At 37.5% G+C, this 17,908-nt stretch overlaps 2 protein-coding genes across 4 annotated transcripts; one reads left to right on the top strand and one right to left on the bottom strand.

Annotated features, from left to right (window-relative positions):
- Nucleotides 1-1,145: 1,145 nt before the first annotated feature.
- On the bottom strand, nucleotides 1,146-6,974 carry ubfd1 (ubiquitin family domain containing 1). Of its 2 annotated transcripts, none has more exons than XM_008415926.3 (7): nucleotides 6,952-6,974; nucleotides 3,782-4,060; nucleotides 3,475-3,683; nucleotides 3,333-3,398; nucleotides 3,117-3,222; nucleotides 2,940-3,022; nucleotides 1,146-1,584 (listed from the first exon to the last, which is right to left on the bottom strand). In XM_008415926.3, exons 2-7 carry the CDS (start codon nucleotides 4,041-4,043, stop codon nucleotides 1,474-1,476), a joined length of 837 nt encoding a protein of 278 aa, XP_008414148.1. In that variant the 5' UTR covers nucleotides 4,044-4,060; nucleotides 6,952-6,974; the 3' UTR covers nucleotides 1,146-1,473. The 2 variants fall into 2 exon arrangements, with proteins under 2 accessions (XP_008414148.1, XP_008414147.1); XM_008415925.3 differs by lacking the exon at nucleotides 6,952-6,974 and adding an exon at nucleotides 5,628-5,815.
- LOC103468682 (UNC93-like protein MFSD11) lies at nucleotides 6,519-17,893 on the top strand. Of its 2 annotated transcripts, XM_008415924.3 has the most exons (13): nucleotides 6,533-7,020; nucleotides 7,442-7,497; nucleotides 7,582-7,689; nucleotides 7,778-7,857; nucleotides 9,289-9,385; nucleotides 12,002-12,060; nucleotides 12,240-12,384; nucleotides 12,958-13,007; nucleotides 15,027-15,092; nucleotides 15,177-15,302; nucleotides 15,378-15,552; nucleotides 15,657-15,792; nucleotides 17,311-17,893. In XM_008415924.3, the coding sequence occupies exons 1-13, from the start codon at nucleotides 6,931-6,933 to the stop codon at nucleotides 17,461-17,463; spliced, it is 1,341 nt and encodes a 446-aa protein (XP_008414146.2). In that variant the 5' UTR covers nucleotides 6,533-6,930; the 3' UTR covers nucleotides 17,464-17,893. The 2 variants fall into 2 exon arrangements, with proteins under 2 accessions (XP_017161783.2, XP_008414146.2); XM_017306294.2 differs by having other exon boundaries at nucleotides 6,519-7,020; nucleotides 15,177-15,552.
- Nucleotides 17,894-17,908: the final 15 nt, after the last annotated feature.

Raw genomic sequence — 17,908 nt, 5'->3', positions numbered from 1 at the left:
TTGAGGAGATTCACAAGACACAAACTGCAGCTGGAGTCAGTGCCTGACATATTATACAGACGTATACATGACCTAATTTACAGCTATTCTTTTTGTGAACACATAAACAATAAACAATGTTAATAGTTGTCCAAAATTACTAATAGCTTTAATGACCATAGTATAACTGTGTTTGATAAATCAGTAAACTGGCTCGAACAAAACCCCAAAGACAAAACTGAGAATCAAGAGGAAGATTAGAGATGCCAGATAAAACAGTATGGCCCAGTCAAAGGCCGCTGTTAAAGCAATCTGGGCTCGACGCCCCAGCAGTGCTCAATGCCACACCATCTTCAGTAATTCATGCAAAGAGGAGGCAGCTATCGAATGTACATACTGTACAGTACATGGAAATATCCTTCACTGGATATTTCAATCTGTTTATGTATTTTTTTTAATACTCTTGGAAAAATAAAAAGGGAAGCGTTTACTTAGCCATAAACAACAATTTGGTTAGAAAAGAAATCAGCCCTTGCAATATATCCCTCTGTGCATAATAAATCCGAGTTTAATTTTTCAAGTATGTAGTTTATTGAGATGCATCTATATATCTGAATGAAATCAAATGCCTACAGTGTAGCAAATTATTATTAACAGATGTACACATAAATTCAAAATCTTAGTTCAAAAGTCCAAACTGGTATCTTAAAACATACAGTTGTTCCTGACGCTCCTATTCCACACTGAAAGAATAAGATAGTAATTCATGTAGTTTTGTTTGATGCTGTAGTCCTGATTAATTCATTTCTTAAATATAAAGCAAGTTGGTTTGACCAATCTTAACCCTTCTACTGCGGTTTGTAGATGCAATTTTGTTTCCTCTTTTCTGTACATAATTTGTTGAAGCAGAAGAGGTTCTCAGAAAACCTAAAAAAAAAAAAAAGCTCTGTAATTCAAGCACAAATTCGACAATTTTCTCCCCGTTTTTTGTTGTAATGTATAAGACTTTAATTTCAAGAAAGCAAATATGCAAAAAGCAAAACAACTAAGCCAAATTGGAAAACTCCATTTCGGATCTATATCAAACCTCAATCAGACCCTTATTGTGTTTCAAAAAGCAGGCACAATTCAAAAGGAACCAAATGAGTCAAACAACTCAGGGTGCATTTATTTCATTAAATAAATTTTATTTATTTTTAAGAATAACTGAAGAAAAAGTGTTAGCAATTTCTGTACATTTTTTTTAATTTTCCCTTGGATTTGCTGAAAACATTGATCAACAGGGCTGAGAAATGGTATGCTGCCGCATAGTGCACCTTTAACCTAAAAACAAGATAGTTAGTCCACAGGCATCCGTCAGTTTCCTTCAAAAAGCTTCCCAACTGTTCCTCAAGCCTCACTTTAGTCTCCAGTTTTTTTTTTTATTTTATTTGATTTTTTTTTATTGGCTCCTCCTCTCCATCCCAGTTCATCATTGTCAAAAAAAGAGGCACATTAGAAATACTGCCATTTTCCAAGGACTGTGTCTTTGATTGCATCGACAAACTGTGCAGGCACCCAGTAGACCCAATACTGAGAGGCTTCCGTTGGACCCAACTGAAAAGCCTGCAGAAGTGGAAGATAAACTGGTGAGGAATTTTGGGATCACAAGGAATACGACAGCTTACCCACATGACTGACATTATTTGTTTTTATATGTTATGCCTCTTGTTTAAGTCTTCAGAGTGAAAACCTCAGTGTTACTGAATACAGTGACAAAGGACTGTATGTCCAACTGGTTCTTATCGTTGTGTCTTCAGATCTGTCACAACCCAGACTTCATCAAGCCTACAATCAGTACAAGGAAACATCTTGTTGCATGCCTTCGGGCCTACCATCCCACCACTGAAACAATGTTTGTTAGCATACATTATGTGTTCTATCATAATATGAATCCATTTAACAGACCTGGACTGCAAATAGAAGGCCATTTTGTAGAATTATTTTTTACATGATAGCTGGTTTGCTTTAGATACCCGTCTTCCTGCATAACCCAAACTGTGACTGAGCTTAAGGTTATAAACTGAAGGATTATTTCTGGGTTTTCTGGTACATAGTAGACTTTATTGCTCCATCAACCACAACCTACTGTCCACGACCGGAAGCAGCAAACTACCACATTATATATACATATGTGTATTTGTTTTTTCTGAAATGCTGTAACAGAATGCACAACGTACAACATTTAATTCTCTCCCCTCTGAGCTCCGTGCAGCACATTTCATTCGTTAGGATGTTTAAACTCAAAGCAGAGCTGTGATTCTAGAATCGGATTCAATATTTCTGCTATCATGCATCCGGGTTGTGTTACTGATCAAATGTACATACTGTGGTCCAAAACCTGAACCAGTTAAACAAGACATTTATTCCGTCTGCTATTAAACTTAACGTGTTCAGTAAGGTGGTGCTGATGATTAATTAAGAAGTTTTATAAGTCATACATGCACAGATACTAGATATGTTCCAAGAAAAGTACTTCACTGCAATAATGACCCTAGTCTGTGATTCATAAAGCAAATCCCGTGGTTGATTATTTCCATATGTGCAAAGCTATGAGACACATATCTTTGACAGAGTTCTTTATAATGCCACACTACTAGTTTTATCTTAAAAGAGCCTTTCCTGAGAATATTCCTCCCAAAAACACTGAAAATTATGACTCAATGATGCACACAACTCCCTCAAAGCTTTCCTGGAAAAGCTACAACAGCTTTTCACACCCTCAAAATACTTTTTACTTAGAAAATACAGCTGAGCTCCATCCTTCTCTGTAAGTAAATAAAACAATCTTACCTTCTGAACTTTTCTGGGTAGTATAGCCCAAACACACATCAGCTAGCTCTGAGTATTAGATTTTTCTTTTATTTTACTTTACAGCTAAATCATAAATCTGACATGCAGAGAGCAACAACGATAGTTACCATCATGTGATAGTCGTCATGGCCTTCGATGGGTTCGGACACTACATTTTTAATAGAGCCCATTGGAACTTTCTCTGTTCTCTCTGCAAGTGAGAAAGCATAAGCATAAGCAGAACTGCATCAACATAGCCAGCATCTCTGCACCACTGGGACCTCAGTCAGGAGTCATAACGTCACCTTTTGTTCCGATCCACAGCTGATCTTGCTCCAGTTTGAATGTGAGTCTTACTTTTCCTCCGGATTTGTTAAACATTCCGGATAAAGGCACTGTTGGTAATCGTTCCTGTTGGTACGACAAAGGAGCTATTAATCCCTTGTAAGTTCACTTGAAAGACAAAACATATGCTGGACAGCTGTAGACAACCTGAATGAGCTCTAATCGTCACCCCTCACCTTTGCTCCTTTGATAGCTGGCATTATATCTTCTGGTTTACCTTTGTCCAGTACTTTCCTGTGTTGCTGAAGACACAATGCGGGTTTTTAAAACAATCCATACAACTTCAATGTTTAACAGTGCTGTTGAAAAAAATCTTACCTTTTGCCTGCATAAGGGTTCCTTCTTGTTTTCCTCGGCTTTAACTTCCTGCTGAACAACCTCTTTCGGTGTGTTAACAGCCAATACATCATTTATTGTAGATCCGACCACCATTATTTTTGCCCCGTTTGTAACCTTTATGTCACGTAGCGTCTTGTCCTCTGAAAGCAGTCCTTTGTACATCACTTTCTGCATTGCTGGTGGAAGACCTAAAAACAACGCGAGAACTCCTTCAGTTCCTAGCCGACAATGTTTGTCATAAAAAGTAATTTAAAAAAAAGTCATTTAAACAATTTCACACTCCTACCAGTGAGCGCATGGATCCTCTCTTTTAGCTTGGCTCCGGTACTGTCGACAGGAATTTTCAGGTCGTATTTGTTCTTGCTCCAGATAATCTTCAAGTCCACTGTCTCCTGCTTGTCGTCTGCGTCGTCGCCATTGCTAATACTAGAGTCCTGAGTTGTGGCATTTCCTGCATCTGTGAGGGATGTAGATTCTGCGTCGGCCTTTTCCACATTTTCACCAAATGCCTCGGCTTCTGTTGGCTTTGCCTCAGTCTCAGTGTCCATTACGGCTCCGTCATCTCCTGCAAAAGCATCCGGTTTGTATTTATTCAAGTAAAATGAAACAAGAATTCCTGGAATATGTGTCAGCGGAACACGGTCTATTCCAGAGAAAATGTTTATGACTGTTATTTAAGACTGAAGAAAGAGTAAAACAAATATTTAGTTACTACAAGTAACTACAGACAAAACACTAAAGTCAGCACAGTGTTATGATCAAATTTGATTACTAAAACTGGGTAAGTTTTAATTTTAGATCAAAGTGTGTGATAAATGTCTAAATCAACAACAAATAAAATGCAAATGTTTAAGCCCATACCACTTATCCATATTACTGAGCGCTGAAAGGGAAAACACCTCACAAGAGCTTTACTACTTTTGAGCATAGTCTACAAGAGCTTCAGCACTTTAAATGGTTGCTTATAAAACCAGATAGAAATTTAGAAACATCTTGTGGCAGACAACTCATTTCCACACATAAAGAAATGAGGTAAAACCATCCAAGTACATGGCAATGAGGTAAAACAACCAGGAGTTTTCCACCATACCACACGTTTGGCCAGTAATCATAATCCTAATTAACATATGTGGCATGTTATTCTGAAAGGGGAGCTATTAAGTCTACCAATTAAGAATATTTTAACTCATAATTAGAGCAAACACATTTGTTATCTTGTTTACTGAACTACTGATGTCCCGTGAAACACTGAATTCCAAGAGAAAATGGGATTCTGGGCCTCTTGAGTTTACTGCCTTTGATCAAACAAAACACTGAACTTTCTGTAGAAAAAAACATCTGACTAGTTGGTTGACTTTTTTTTTTTCTCCTAAAACTAAATTCTAAATTTTTTATGCTATGCAAAAATGTTTCAAGATTATAGTAGCAGTGTGCATATACAGTCAGTGGGTCTTCATGATAATCTATTTGAGTACTGCTTGAGATTCCTCTGCTCATCTGAACATATAAAGTATGAGGATGTTTTTTTAGATAACACATTGAAGGTTCCTAAGGTAGAGTTTTTTTTCCCTCCTCAGCCGCATTCACTCTCTAGGTCTTTCTAGCTCTTTCTATCGCTCACATTTAATTAAAGTCACCACAGCGTTTTGTACCATGAACGAATTTTTTTTAAAAACAAAATAAACAAACGTAAATTATGCAATTATGGCAGACAAAGCAACAAAAAAAAACCAAACACCCAAAAACTGAGGATTTTAGCCAAAGTAGTCACATTACCGTGAGCTATTGCATGGAATTCCAGTACTTTCGTTAACTGTCTTTAATTGTCTTATTTATGTAATGATAATTTACGGTCAAATGCTCACACTTGTTAATGCTTTCGACCTTAATAGCAGCTGTCGTCAAATATAGATAAATGTAACTGATGTTAGCTATCGTTAACGTTTGCTAGCAGGACCGCTGCTGAACATTTACAGAAAAAACGTAGCAGAGAAACGCACATTTACATCACCGTCTAATAATAACAGCATGTTTCAAAGACTAAATTAGACATACGTGACATTTTATTGCTACAACATAAACGTAAACTAAAAATGTTTTGTGTATTTTTGCTAAATTTTCTCTATACCCACCATCCTGCGTCGCCATGATGATTGTGTACAATCTGTCGGTTTGTGGCAAAGAGGATACAGGAAGCAGGATGACTCCGATACCACTATGTCTAAAATAAGTTAATTATGGCACGCCAATAAATTAATATGGATGGCAAAAATGTGTTAATATAATTTAATTGTTCAAAATATATGTATAAAAATACAGTTACGCAAACTTGACTTAGTTAAACCCTTTGTAGACAATTTATCATAAAACGGATATGATAGAAACGCGCATGCGCATTTGGAGAATGTTTTACGTGGAAAATATGTATAACTTACAAATATGTGTAACTTTGTTGTCAGTTTAATTGGGAAAATGAGAACCATGAAATAATCTTTGTTAAAAATAGATTTTTAAAGAAATAATTTGAAACTAAATGTAGACATGTACGTAGTAGTCACATCTGGAAAACGTGGATGTGAAGGCGGAAGTAAGTGACAGCGCACACTCTTGTTATTTTGCGCATCTTTGCACTGTAGCAGCCAAGACAGACATCGAACGATGGAACTTTTAATCTTGTTTTTCGTCTTTGAAAATATCTTGGAATTCAAAATAAAATCAGATGTTTTTGCCAACCGCTTGAAAATATATAAAAAAGCCATACAACTATTTCAAAAATGACAATGATAGCCAGCCTACTGGAATAATATCTCATTTTCACTTCTTTGCTTTTAAACACTTTGGATTCTCAAAACTGACAGCTAAATAGATTCACAATACACAGAAGAGCATGTTGTATAAATCTCACATTACTTTGTAACACAATAATTGTTTTGTAATTGTTGAAGTTTTTATTCATATTTTGCAAATGTCCAGTAATTTTCTTGAAGGTACGTTCCCCGTGGCCACCTCCGGACGGCAGCAAACACAAATCAGCCTAAATCACCACAAATTACTCGGACAGAAGAAGAGGCAGAACCCAGAACAACTGTCACGACCGTCCTCATGACGACGAAAGAAAAAGTCTGAGTGAAAAGGAAAATGAGCGGAAAAAACTGCTTGTAATTAAAGTCACAAGTTGTCATGTGTACTTCGTATAATAGGAAGGAAGTGTTCTCGTGTACAGTGCTTCACTGTTGCTTTTCTATTTGCATCTTCTCAGTGCTCCTCTGGTTGCTGTTTGCGAATAAAACTATAACTAAGCAGTTAGTAAACTTCGTAAAAATGGAGACACTCGGGTCCTCCAGGATTTAAGAGTTGTAGGTGGAATTTCATCGACAGAGGACGTTAAAAGCACGAATACTTATAATGTATTAGGAGGAAAAACAAAAGAAGACAATGGCAGACAGAAGGACTTACAACGTTGTGGTTTTGGGTGTAGGATTTCTGTTCATTTTCACCGCCTTCACCACCTGTGGGAACGTTGAAGTAAGTTCAAAACCTATCATCTGTCTACCATGGTGCTTTTTAGTTTGTACTGTGGATTCCTCAAGCGCTAATTTTGCAGATTGAAGATGTATTTTAATCAAAACAGTGTCTCAAAAATGAAATCTTGTGTTACAAATCAACACGACCAACCTCGCAGCTATTACTTATGTACTATAGCTACGGCTTTTATAAATGAAAGCATAAATAAGACAATCGGTCTGCTGCTGTTTTTTTTTTTGTAAAGTGAAGGAAATGGGAGTCAGAGGAGTTAGTCAGGCGCATCTCGTGTTTCTGATTTTCTTCAATGGTCAGTGAAATTATCAAACAGGATGAACGACCTGAGGCTAAACAGGCTCTGAACTCTTTTGACAACCCTAATTCATTTTTTTCTTGTATTTTTTATTTTTTATTTTCCTTTCAGCAAACTGTGGTGAAAAGTCTGAACAATTCATCTTTCAGCGGAAGTGGTTACCACAGGTAAAAGAAAGAAAGAAAAAAATTATTTCACCAAATTCAAAACGCATAAAGATGCTAACTGTATTTTCTTTGCTTCTTCTGCAGTCTAGGGATCATCTACGGAGTTTTCTCGTTCTCCAATCTGCTTGCACCAACTGTTGTTACAGTTATTGGAGCGAAACTCACCATGTTTTTGAGTGGCCTACTTTACAGGTAAACTCGGCTGTGCAGAGCAGAGAAAGAGAAGTAAGGAGGACACATGTGCTCAAAACATGTGGCTCACGGCTGTGCTTTTGTTTAGTGGTTACATTGCAGTGTTCATCATGCCCTCTACCTGGTCATTTTACCTGACCTCTGTTCTCATCGGTGTAGGAGCAGCATGTAAGTTCCCATTTCATAAATTCTCTCACTATATTTTGGTTAGTTATGAATTTGTATTGGAAGGTTTGTTATTCCTTTGTGCAATGCACTGGTGCACTTGAAGCAAATCAGACCCTCAGCATGATGCTACCACCTCCATGCCTGACATGGCTCAGTGTTCTCGTGTTTGAAAGACTCATCTGAACATAGTTTTTCTTATATTTACCAAACAGCTCAATTTTTGTCAGAAAATTTTAGTTGCGCTTGAAAGTGTCAGTTTAAAAACCTCACTACTTCTCAGTGGACAGAGACGGGCGGTAACCTGGACTCTTCCAGTTTTGAATAAACGTGCCGCAGTCTTTTTGGCTTCCCGTCTGTTCTGAAGCATCTTAACCAATCTCCTTCCTTCGAGAGTGACAATTTGCTGCAGATGTTTGCAGCTCAGGCCCAGTTGGGTGTACAAAAAGGACAATAATATGAAACACACACCAAACTGGTTTCGAAATGGACATATTGGTACTGAATATAGAAATAGAAAGGCTATCCCAGATCCTCAAATCTGTTGGAAAATTTGCAGACTGTGCTCAAAACGCAAGGTCCGTCTCAAAATGACAGAAAGTATAGAAAGAAACCCTCAATAGAAGAGTGGTCAAATATCCAGCCAGAACTGTCAGAAGCCTGTTGATGGCCACAAAAAGTCTGTGGTCAAAATTAAACTATCTTGAAAACCTAAAATTAATCATTCCCAATAATGAGTTTATGTAAACTTTTCACCAACCCTCTATTTATATAAATTAAAAGACCTGAAGCAGCTGTACTTTTTTGTATTTTTCTGTAAGCTTAATTACTCTTACTGAGAAATCGTAGTGAAACAGCATACAGGGTATTAAGAATAGCTGAAGAAATGTAAAGCTTGTAAATAGTTCAGCATGCTTGCCTTGGGCTACTGCAGCCCATGGAAGCTCTGTTTGTCTGCGGTAAAAAAAAAAAAATAATAATAATAAAATAAAAAGAAGAATCAAAGTTGTGGTTAATCATGCGTGCAGGGATTATTGCGCCTGGAATACGACGATGCTATAAACAGTGTATCCTGAATTAGAACCTAAATGGGTTAGGAACTGTGTCTCCAAGTAACACAGAGCGTCTTGAGTTTACTCATAAATGTTGGTGAAAATACAGAGAATAACATCTACTTACTATTTAAAGGAGTAACACACACACACAAAAAAAACAATTTGGAGCAGTTGTTTTTAAGTTTTCTTATTTAATGCTGCCTCACAACACTGCAGTGAGTTGCATTTTTTATTATTATTATTTTTTTAATCTTTTGGCCACTGAATATTTGAATGCTTTACTTACTTACACACCAGCATCATTTATCCCTTCTTGTCAGCAACTGAGTGGTGAATATCTTCCCCCCCCCCCCCCCCCCCCCCCCTCTGCGTCGTGCAGTGCTCTGGACGGCGCAGGGGCACTTCCTGGTGGAAAACTCCGAAGCCTCCACCATCAACAGGAACACCGGCTTGTTCTGGGGTCTACTACAGTGCAGGTAAGCTACACGTTTACACTCCAGGCTCAGTCAAAATGGGAAAGCATGCATGCTGTAATTCTGGTCCATATTTTAAGGTTTGCTCAAAGCACATATTATTTCAGAATTTGAATTATTGTACGGAAGAATTAATGTGAGAGCAACTTTTGTTGTGTTTGGGAATTTAAGATTCCTCGTACCAGTTTTTAATTGGTCCACGTTGTGTAATGTGTTCCTAAAATTGGAGGAACTTTTATTTTTCAATGTTTTCTTAATTCTTAATGCTAAGGCTCTACATTTATCCAGGACTCAATTGTACTCAAGCTGCCAGAATTCCTGTCCAGAACACATTACGTCTCGGCAGGATGTGTTTCTTTGCTCTTCATTTACCATAATCAGATTTTAATAAAAGACGTTGCTGCCATTAGTCTCTCTCTATCTCTTTCTCTCTCTCTCTCTCTCTTTGTTAAAACTAAACACATCAAAGCTCCTTAAAAGCACAGCGAGCAAGATTTGGCCCTTCTCGTTTCTTGGATTTGGCCCATTTCTCATGCACGCCGGCTTGGACAGCTAATTTGTGTTTGCTCCAATTTGCAAATTGAATTAGTATTATAATTACATTGGCTGTCACCTGTGCCAAAGCTCCCAATAGGGCAATGCTAATCTGACTCTGCAGGGATGATCGCGGCCATAATAAACTTATGATTCAGTGGCTCACAGGCTGCAAACACAAACACAGAATGTCACTGTTAGCAGTCATGAATAACCTCTGCTTCTCCTCACCGGGGTTCCTGGAAGGGGACCACATGTATACGGATATTTAATCAAAGACACAAATAGATCTAGATATTTAATGGAACTTTTTTTTTTTTTTTTTTTTTTTTTTTTTGGAAACCTCGCTTATTTATGTGAAAACCTCACCATGGGCAGATATTCATTATTTCTAAAAATAAAATTAATGTAGGTAACATTTTCTACCACTCAAACATAATTTTTCAAATGGTTCACTTAACAACTTGCTCATCGTTTTTTTTACATTTAAATTACACTAATCCACCAAGTGGAAAAACATCAATTAAAGGTCACAGCTTTTAAGCTCCAAAAAGCAGAAAAGAGGCTTGATGCATACAGATTATGGGTTATGTTTAAAGGGTAAAATGCTTAAAACTTACACAGACCGGTTATAATTATCATGAAAGTTGATGAGATTTTTTTCCTCATTCTTAAATTGCCTGAATAATTATTAAGACATCTGTGAGAACAGAGGAAGTCATATTATTTAATCACGGCCTGCTGCCTGAAAAGCACCTTAAAAATAAAAAGATTTAATTAAAAAAGGTCATTTTTAAACAAGTAGAAGGGAAATAAAGAAAAATTGAATACTGACAAACATGAAAATTAAGTGATGGACAAGAGTCCATTAAATATTTAGGATTTTTTTTTTAACTCTAAGGAGATTCTTACCTCTTCTAAGCAAGGTAACAGTGGTTCTTAAATTCCTCTCACTTGTACATCCTGTCTAACTACTGACCGATAATTGAAGTGCAAGATTTATTTTTTATTTTCTTTATTCTGAAATATAATTCTGCAAATGTGCGTTGCTGAAATTTAATTAGGCTTTGTGTATTCCACAGTGTTTTCACACGGGGTCCCCAGACGGAGGTCATGCGTAATCTTAATCTCACTGTGGCACACAACAGCTCAAGGCCACAACAGAACTTCAACATCTTTACGCCACAAAATAAATTCATAAATAAACAAATGCATACGTTTCACAAAGTCTTTCTAATTATCCCCATTCCCACAAAAAAATAAAAATAAAAATTATGTTTTAGCACAGATTTAGCTGAGAAGGAAACAGCGCTGGGTATGCGAGTATAAAGGATCTGCCACTGCCCAGGCCTTTTTCCTCCTTGGCAGAACTCCTGGTGAACATCAAATAAAATCAATCTCCTTCACGTCAAGTCGCAATCCATTCTAGAATATCTCTAATCTTTATTTCAGCTACAAAATACTGCACTGCAGTAAGTTTTTTGTATTTTCCTCAGACTTGCGTGCTTTTCGCTCGCATGAGTGTGGAGGAATAGTAGATTAATTCATTTATTATTATTATTATTTTTTTTTAAATCAATGAACAGATGAAAACATTGGAAGAAAAAAGAAAACAGCTCCACCTAGGACCATGCTCAAAATGACACATGGCCAGAGTCACTGCTGCTCAGTGGCAGTGTTTGCATGATGGCAGCTGATGTGTTACTTTATGGGACTTTTCAGAGAGACAACATTTGTTCTTTTTTATGTAACGACAAGCACAGGCTACATTTTACATTTCATTGTGGGGATTTCTGTGGGTGCCACGCTCCATAAACTTCACACAGAATGCTGACACTGGGATAACATGGCATGTAGTGAATATACAGTGCACTGTATAATATATAAAGAGCAATTGTGGGCAGTGTGTACTTGTACAGCAGGCTTGATTTAAAAGCTCCCTACAGGGAAAGTGGGCGGCATATTTATGGACGGGTGAAAACAAACAGGCCAGCTGTGCTAATGATCAAAAAGACAATAGAAGCTTTTTTTTTTTTCTTTTCTTTTTTTTCCCCCATTCATTAATAGAGTCCCTTTCATTTGCAGCATGCTGTTTGGGAATCTCTACATTTACCTCGACTGGGACGGAAAATCAGAAATATCAGGTGAAGTCAGACTCGGCTAATTACCGTTTTGATTCTAAAAGCAAAAATGTTGCACGATGATGCAAGTAAATTATCGTCGCGCAGGATTATACGACTGGCTGGTAATTATAAATCTGTCTCAGCTCGGCGGTCTTAAAATGTCTGTCGCCTTTTATTAAAGCCGTTTATTTTCATCTCAGACAGCAGCAGGAGGAATATTTTTCTGTTCCTGCTGGTCTCCTCCATCCTTGGCACGCTCAGCTTCCTGGTGCTGAGGACGAGTCATCGTGAAGAGGAGCTGCAGTCTGAAGAGGAAGGGCAGTCGCTGCTCTCAACGCGCACAATGTAAAGGACCGTACTTTAGATAATTACACCTCTTACCCCGCGGTCTTACAAAATCAACCAGAATGTACTGAGGTCGAATCAAAGAGGAAACAGTTGTGAATTTACTTTTTTTTTTTCTTTTCTCTTTGATAAAACCTTCCCAAAAATGATTTTTCCTCCAAATTGCCCGTCTTGGATTTTCCAAGTGTTTCTCAAGATGAACGTAATGGTACAGCTTTGCGGAAATTTGGAACCGGATTTGTCCTTCAAAAAAAATTACACTGGAATTTGTTTTTTTGTCCATGTTTTTTTATTTTTTTTATTTTGACCGAGTCGAGCCCAGTGACGGCACTCAGGAAGAGTACGCTGCAATCAATTAATTTTCACAAATGTAGACGAGGACCTGAAAAGAAAGACAACTGAAAGTCAGACGAGAAAAATATTTTCCATAAAGAAACCGAGCTCTCTTAGAGATGTAGTTCACTTCGTGTTTCCTCTCTGGAGTAAATCCATGCATTTCTCTGTGTAATTTATTTCTGTTGATCACTTTGAGCATTGCAGAAGTTTCACATCCATGTCTCTTCTGCTGTTTAGGTACAAGAACAGAGCAAACACCGCTCTGCAGGACACCAAAACGGAGTTCCGTAAGTTTTTATTTAGACTTTATTGCACAGGATCAGAAATGCAGTAAAAGCGACATGAGTTCAACTGAGAAAATCCCTTACTTACAGTGCTCTCCACAAATATTTGAATCCCAGGTAAAAAAGTTAAAAAAAAAAAAAAAAATCCAAATATAAAAACATCTTTTCTTCCAAAGACATAATCTGACACGTAAGGAAACTGCTGCATTTCTCTTACAGCAAACTTAACATTTGTTTTAAGTGCAGCAAAATAAACCTCCATCTTCATCCAGGTTTCTCTGCAAGAGCTTAAGTTGTTTTAAACTGTTTATTCATATTTGACTGTGATTTCTCTTCTCTTTCCCATTTTGAAGACTAGCTAAGAAAAATTGACTTTTTATGAACCTCTGTCAGTATTTATGCCCCAGGGGGAAACAAGGAGGTTACGGCCGGGTTACTCTCTAATCTGATTCATTAAAATAAAAAAAATAAATAAAAAAACAGGTTTGAGTTGTATAGTTATTGTTGGAGGTGCAAATGGTTGTGCTAAAGTGATTTCTTTCTTAACTTTACACTTTCTTTCACGTTGAATACACACTTAAATCAAAGGTTGGAATATTATTTTATGGCCTACACAATTATAAGACTGCTGACTTGACAGTTGTCCAGACCATATTCATGAAAAGTTATTGATAGAGAAGTTGACTGTTTACAAAGTTCTGTGTGCCATGATATTAGTGGAAAGTTGAGTGAAAGGAAAATGTGGTAGAAAATGATCAAAAATAACTGAAGCATATTTTACTCTAGTTTTAATAAATCTGTCTCATTTATTAGGCATTATCACTTTATGTGGGTTTAATAAAATGAGTTGATAATATTTATATTTATTGAGATACACTCAAAATACAATACACCAACTGCTGCATTTAAGGGACACTGTATATAATTAAAGTTAATTAGGATTACAAAAAAAGAATAATTCTGAGAATGTGTTGTTAACATATAAACCCAAACATTATTTCTTTTCACTGAGAAACAGAACACTAAGTTCTGTTTTAACAGAACTTAGTGTTCTGTTAAAACACTAAGTACTTTATGAAACAAAAAAAAAATTCTTACATTTATTTAATTTTGGTGATCACTACAGTCTTTATCTTGAGCTCTGTGTTGCAAATGAGGCCCAAAATGACTGATGGCATCACAATGCTGTGCTTTTTTCACCCAATAGTTTTTCACAGCTGATCTGAAACCATTAGAGATCTAACCATCCCCTCCCTCCCCGGCTTCCGCCCATCTCCTCTCCCCTCCCCCCCCCCACGAAAAAAAACAAACCAAAAAAACTTGACATTTTCCTTTTGTTTCCTGGTGATTTGTATTTGCGTCACATCTGACTGCTTCCATTCTGCAGCTAGGCAGGCAGTTTTGTTTTTCTTCAAGTAAAACTTGCTTTCATGTGGATAAAAATCTCCCTGCGACGCGACAGAGTACACAGACAGTGCCTTAGCGCGAGTTTATCTCAGATTATCTCTCTGTTTGTCAACTGGAAACTCTGCCGCAGTTGCTCCCGCTTTCAGTGCTGCCCCGGGTTGTTTGGATGATCTGATTGCTCTTTGTCTCGTGTGTATCTTGTGCACACGTAGACTTGTGTGCACCTGCCTCGAAAGATATCGGGTTTATCAAAGATGCATGCTGATTCATGTCAGAAAGGGCATCAAGGCATACATAAACAAACCTACTGGGATTTCTGCCCTAAAATCTAGATTTCTCTATCAGCCTGAATGGAAGCCTCTCCTGGGTGCTTTCCTTTCTGCATTTAAATGTGGCTCTTTGGCTCGTTTTTTTTTTTTTTTTCCCCTCCCATCCTCTTCCAGCACAGAACTTTAATTCTAAGGAGAAAATTGGGCTTTAATGTCTGCATTTTAATCCACGCTTTGTGAAGCAGTAAACGAGGCATATTTGTTCAAAAAAAAAAAAAAAAAAAAAAAAAGGCTTCATTAGCAATTCAAATGAGTGCATTGGATTCTATTTTTTCTTTTCTTACAGAAACCATCCTGCATCTATTGAAGACAAAAACTATAATGCTCCTGAGCCCCTGCATGGTCTACAGCGGTAGGGGAAAACGTAGAAAATCGTCCTGCCTGTTGTGAAATGCTTGAAGCTGGAGCTGAAAACACACCGTCCCGGTTTGTCCAGGGCTCGAGCTGTCTTTCTACAGCGGAGTGTACGGGACGTGCATCGGCGCGACTGCCCACTTTGGAGAAGCGGCCAAAGGCCTGATTGGGATCTCTGGGATCGTGGTGGGCATCGGAGAAATAGTAGGTGGGTCAGCGCGCTGCTCACAGAGATTTAAAAATCCCCACGAGAGGTTCTCGGAAGTTCTCCCTGTCCCACCAGGTGGGGGGTTGTTTGGACTGCTGTGCAAGAACAGCCGCTTCAGACGAACCTCGGTGGTGTTTCTCGGGATGGTCGTCCATTTCATCGCTTCCTACCTGATTTTCCTCAACATCCCAGACGACGCGCCTGTCGTCGTTGAATCCACCACAAAGAAAAATCCATTTCTAAGCCCATCGTAGGTGGTTCCTCTCGTTATTTAACAGGAGGGAATTCGAGCTGCTGCACAGCCGGTTGTTATTCATGTCATGTTATTAATAAGCACTGTGTTTTCTCCTTCAGTGCATCCATTGCCCTGCTGTGCTCCTTCCTGCTTGGACTCGGAGATAGTTGCTTCAACACGCAGCTCTACAGCATCCTGGGCTATGTTTACGCCGAACAAAGCACGCCCGCCTTCGCCATCTTTAAATTCATCCAGGTAATCCTCGATTGCCAATTCTCAGACGTTGTTAGCAGAGCCGAGCGAAGCTCAGTCAAAATGTTGTCCTGTCAAGTGTGAAATAAATTCAGCTGAAGCCTCATTAATAGGGATGGAAGGTGTCAGAAAGGCAAATCTTCACCTCGCCCCTCTTTTCTTTGCAGCACAGTTGATCTTGAAAAAGAATTACCTCTAGGAAATTGTGATATTTTCTAAGCTTGCTTTTCAAATAGTGGAGCATGTTTTTCAAGGTATTATAATGAGCAAGTCTTAACTCTATGCTGGCATGCAGTGCTATGAAACAAACAAAAAAAAACTGTTTGTCTTCATACAAATTTCTTTCTTTTTTTTTTCTCTTTAGCAGTTTGCATTTGATAATTTTCTTTCATAATGGAGAAAGCTGTCCAAACATCAAATGTGAAAACCACTGCTGATCAAATAAACAACCACAAAGTTCTTTACCACTTTTGTCCAATAAACACTTAGGGAACAATTACACTTTTACAATGAGTATAGATGAAATACTCATTTAAAAAACTGTTTTTTGTGTTTACTCAGATTAGCAAAAATTACAATTTGCTGGATGATTTTAAACATTTAATTATAATTTTTTTTTAAAACTAGACGGATTTCATCAAGCTAATTATGCTAAAATATGGGACAATTACAGTGATATTAAAAAAATTTGATTATTGAAAAGTTCATTTATTTCAGGCCATTATTCTGTTAATTATGCAGATTTTCAACTAATGAAAACACATTTAAGATTAGAATATTACATCAGGACACCAAAAAAAAAAAAAGTATATACAGTGTTTTCAATACAGAGGTGGGCTTAGTTAAAAGTATATTTAATACAATCTTGTTATTTTCAAAATGTTATTTTAAAAAGGTACATTTAATCTGACAAATGAGAGGATGCTACTTCATTCAAACAGAAGCAGCATCACTAGTACAGTGGTTCCCAAACTTTACCACAATTTTGTCAGACATTTTAAAACTGTAGTAAATCTGAAAATAATGTATCCATAGAAGCTGAAATTCTCAACTGTCTTGTAATTCAAAATGGCAACGAGGAAAAGTGAAGGACTCTCACCAACCCTGAGTCTAAAATTCAACATGGCTGCCTTTCACATGAAAGTTAGCGATAGCCACTGTAAATAAAAAGTGAAGGAATCAACTGTTAGTTGTGGAACATGGAACTCCAACATGGTTAAGTTGGGTTTGATGTCTTTGTCAGATCCATTTTCTAACTTCAGAGCAATGTAAAAATAAACATACATCACACCTAGCAAACTGTTCCTAGTGCACTGTTGTCCACTTTGTCACAGTTAATTTGTACATATTTACTTTGTAATTAATGCCAAAAATTTCTTCTGAGTGCCACTAGAGGTAGCTCAACTACCACCCGTGTAACATGTTCCACAGTCGGACAAACATGGCTACAGATGAGATGTTGCAAAGCTTGCAGTTCTTTCTTCTCACAACCAACAATACAATTTATGTTTCCTGTTAAAGTCTGTGAGTGCAGCAGCGGCGTTCTTCTACAGCGGCTACCTTCTGCTGACGTGGCAGCTCCTGCTCCTGGTCATCCTCGGCTTTGCCGGGACTCTGTGCTTCTTCGTAGTGGAGCGGATGCAGGAGTACTCCATGGATTCACAGGAATTTTGAAAAGCAGTATTCTGTGGTCAGAATCATTTGTGTCCTGGAAAACAGATGTCGTCCTAAAACTCAGTCTTGCATTTTTTTTTATAAAAAAAGAAAAAAAAAAAAAGAATTACCACAGCATATCAGCTTCTGTAATATGTTAGAATGTTTTGACTCTTTAAGCTTTATTTCCACTATAGTTGAACCTCGTACAGTGTTGTGGATAAACTTTAATATCCACTTGTTTTATATTATGCTCTACATTATTTCTAGCTCAGGTCTGTCTTAATGAAAATGCTAATATTTCATGTATCTACGCCTTTTTTTATGAATATAAATGATACTAAATAATGCCTGACAATCACTACTTTATGTCATGTTTTGTACATTTTGCTTTACAGTGTAAATGTTTCTTCCTTTTGGTAAATCTTTGAATGATAAAAGTTTAACGCACGTTGGAATCCTGCGA

The sequence above is a fragment of the Poecilia reticulata genome, chromosome 8, assembly GCF_904066995.2.
Source record: "Poecilia reticulata chromosome 8, P_reticulata-male-v2, whole genome shotgun sequence".
Taxonomy (NCBI): Eukaryota; Metazoa; Chordata; class Actinopteri; order Cyprinodontiformes; family Poeciliidae; genus Poecilia; species Poecilia reticulata.
This window is presented reverse-complemented; position numbering and strand designations above follow the sequence as displayed.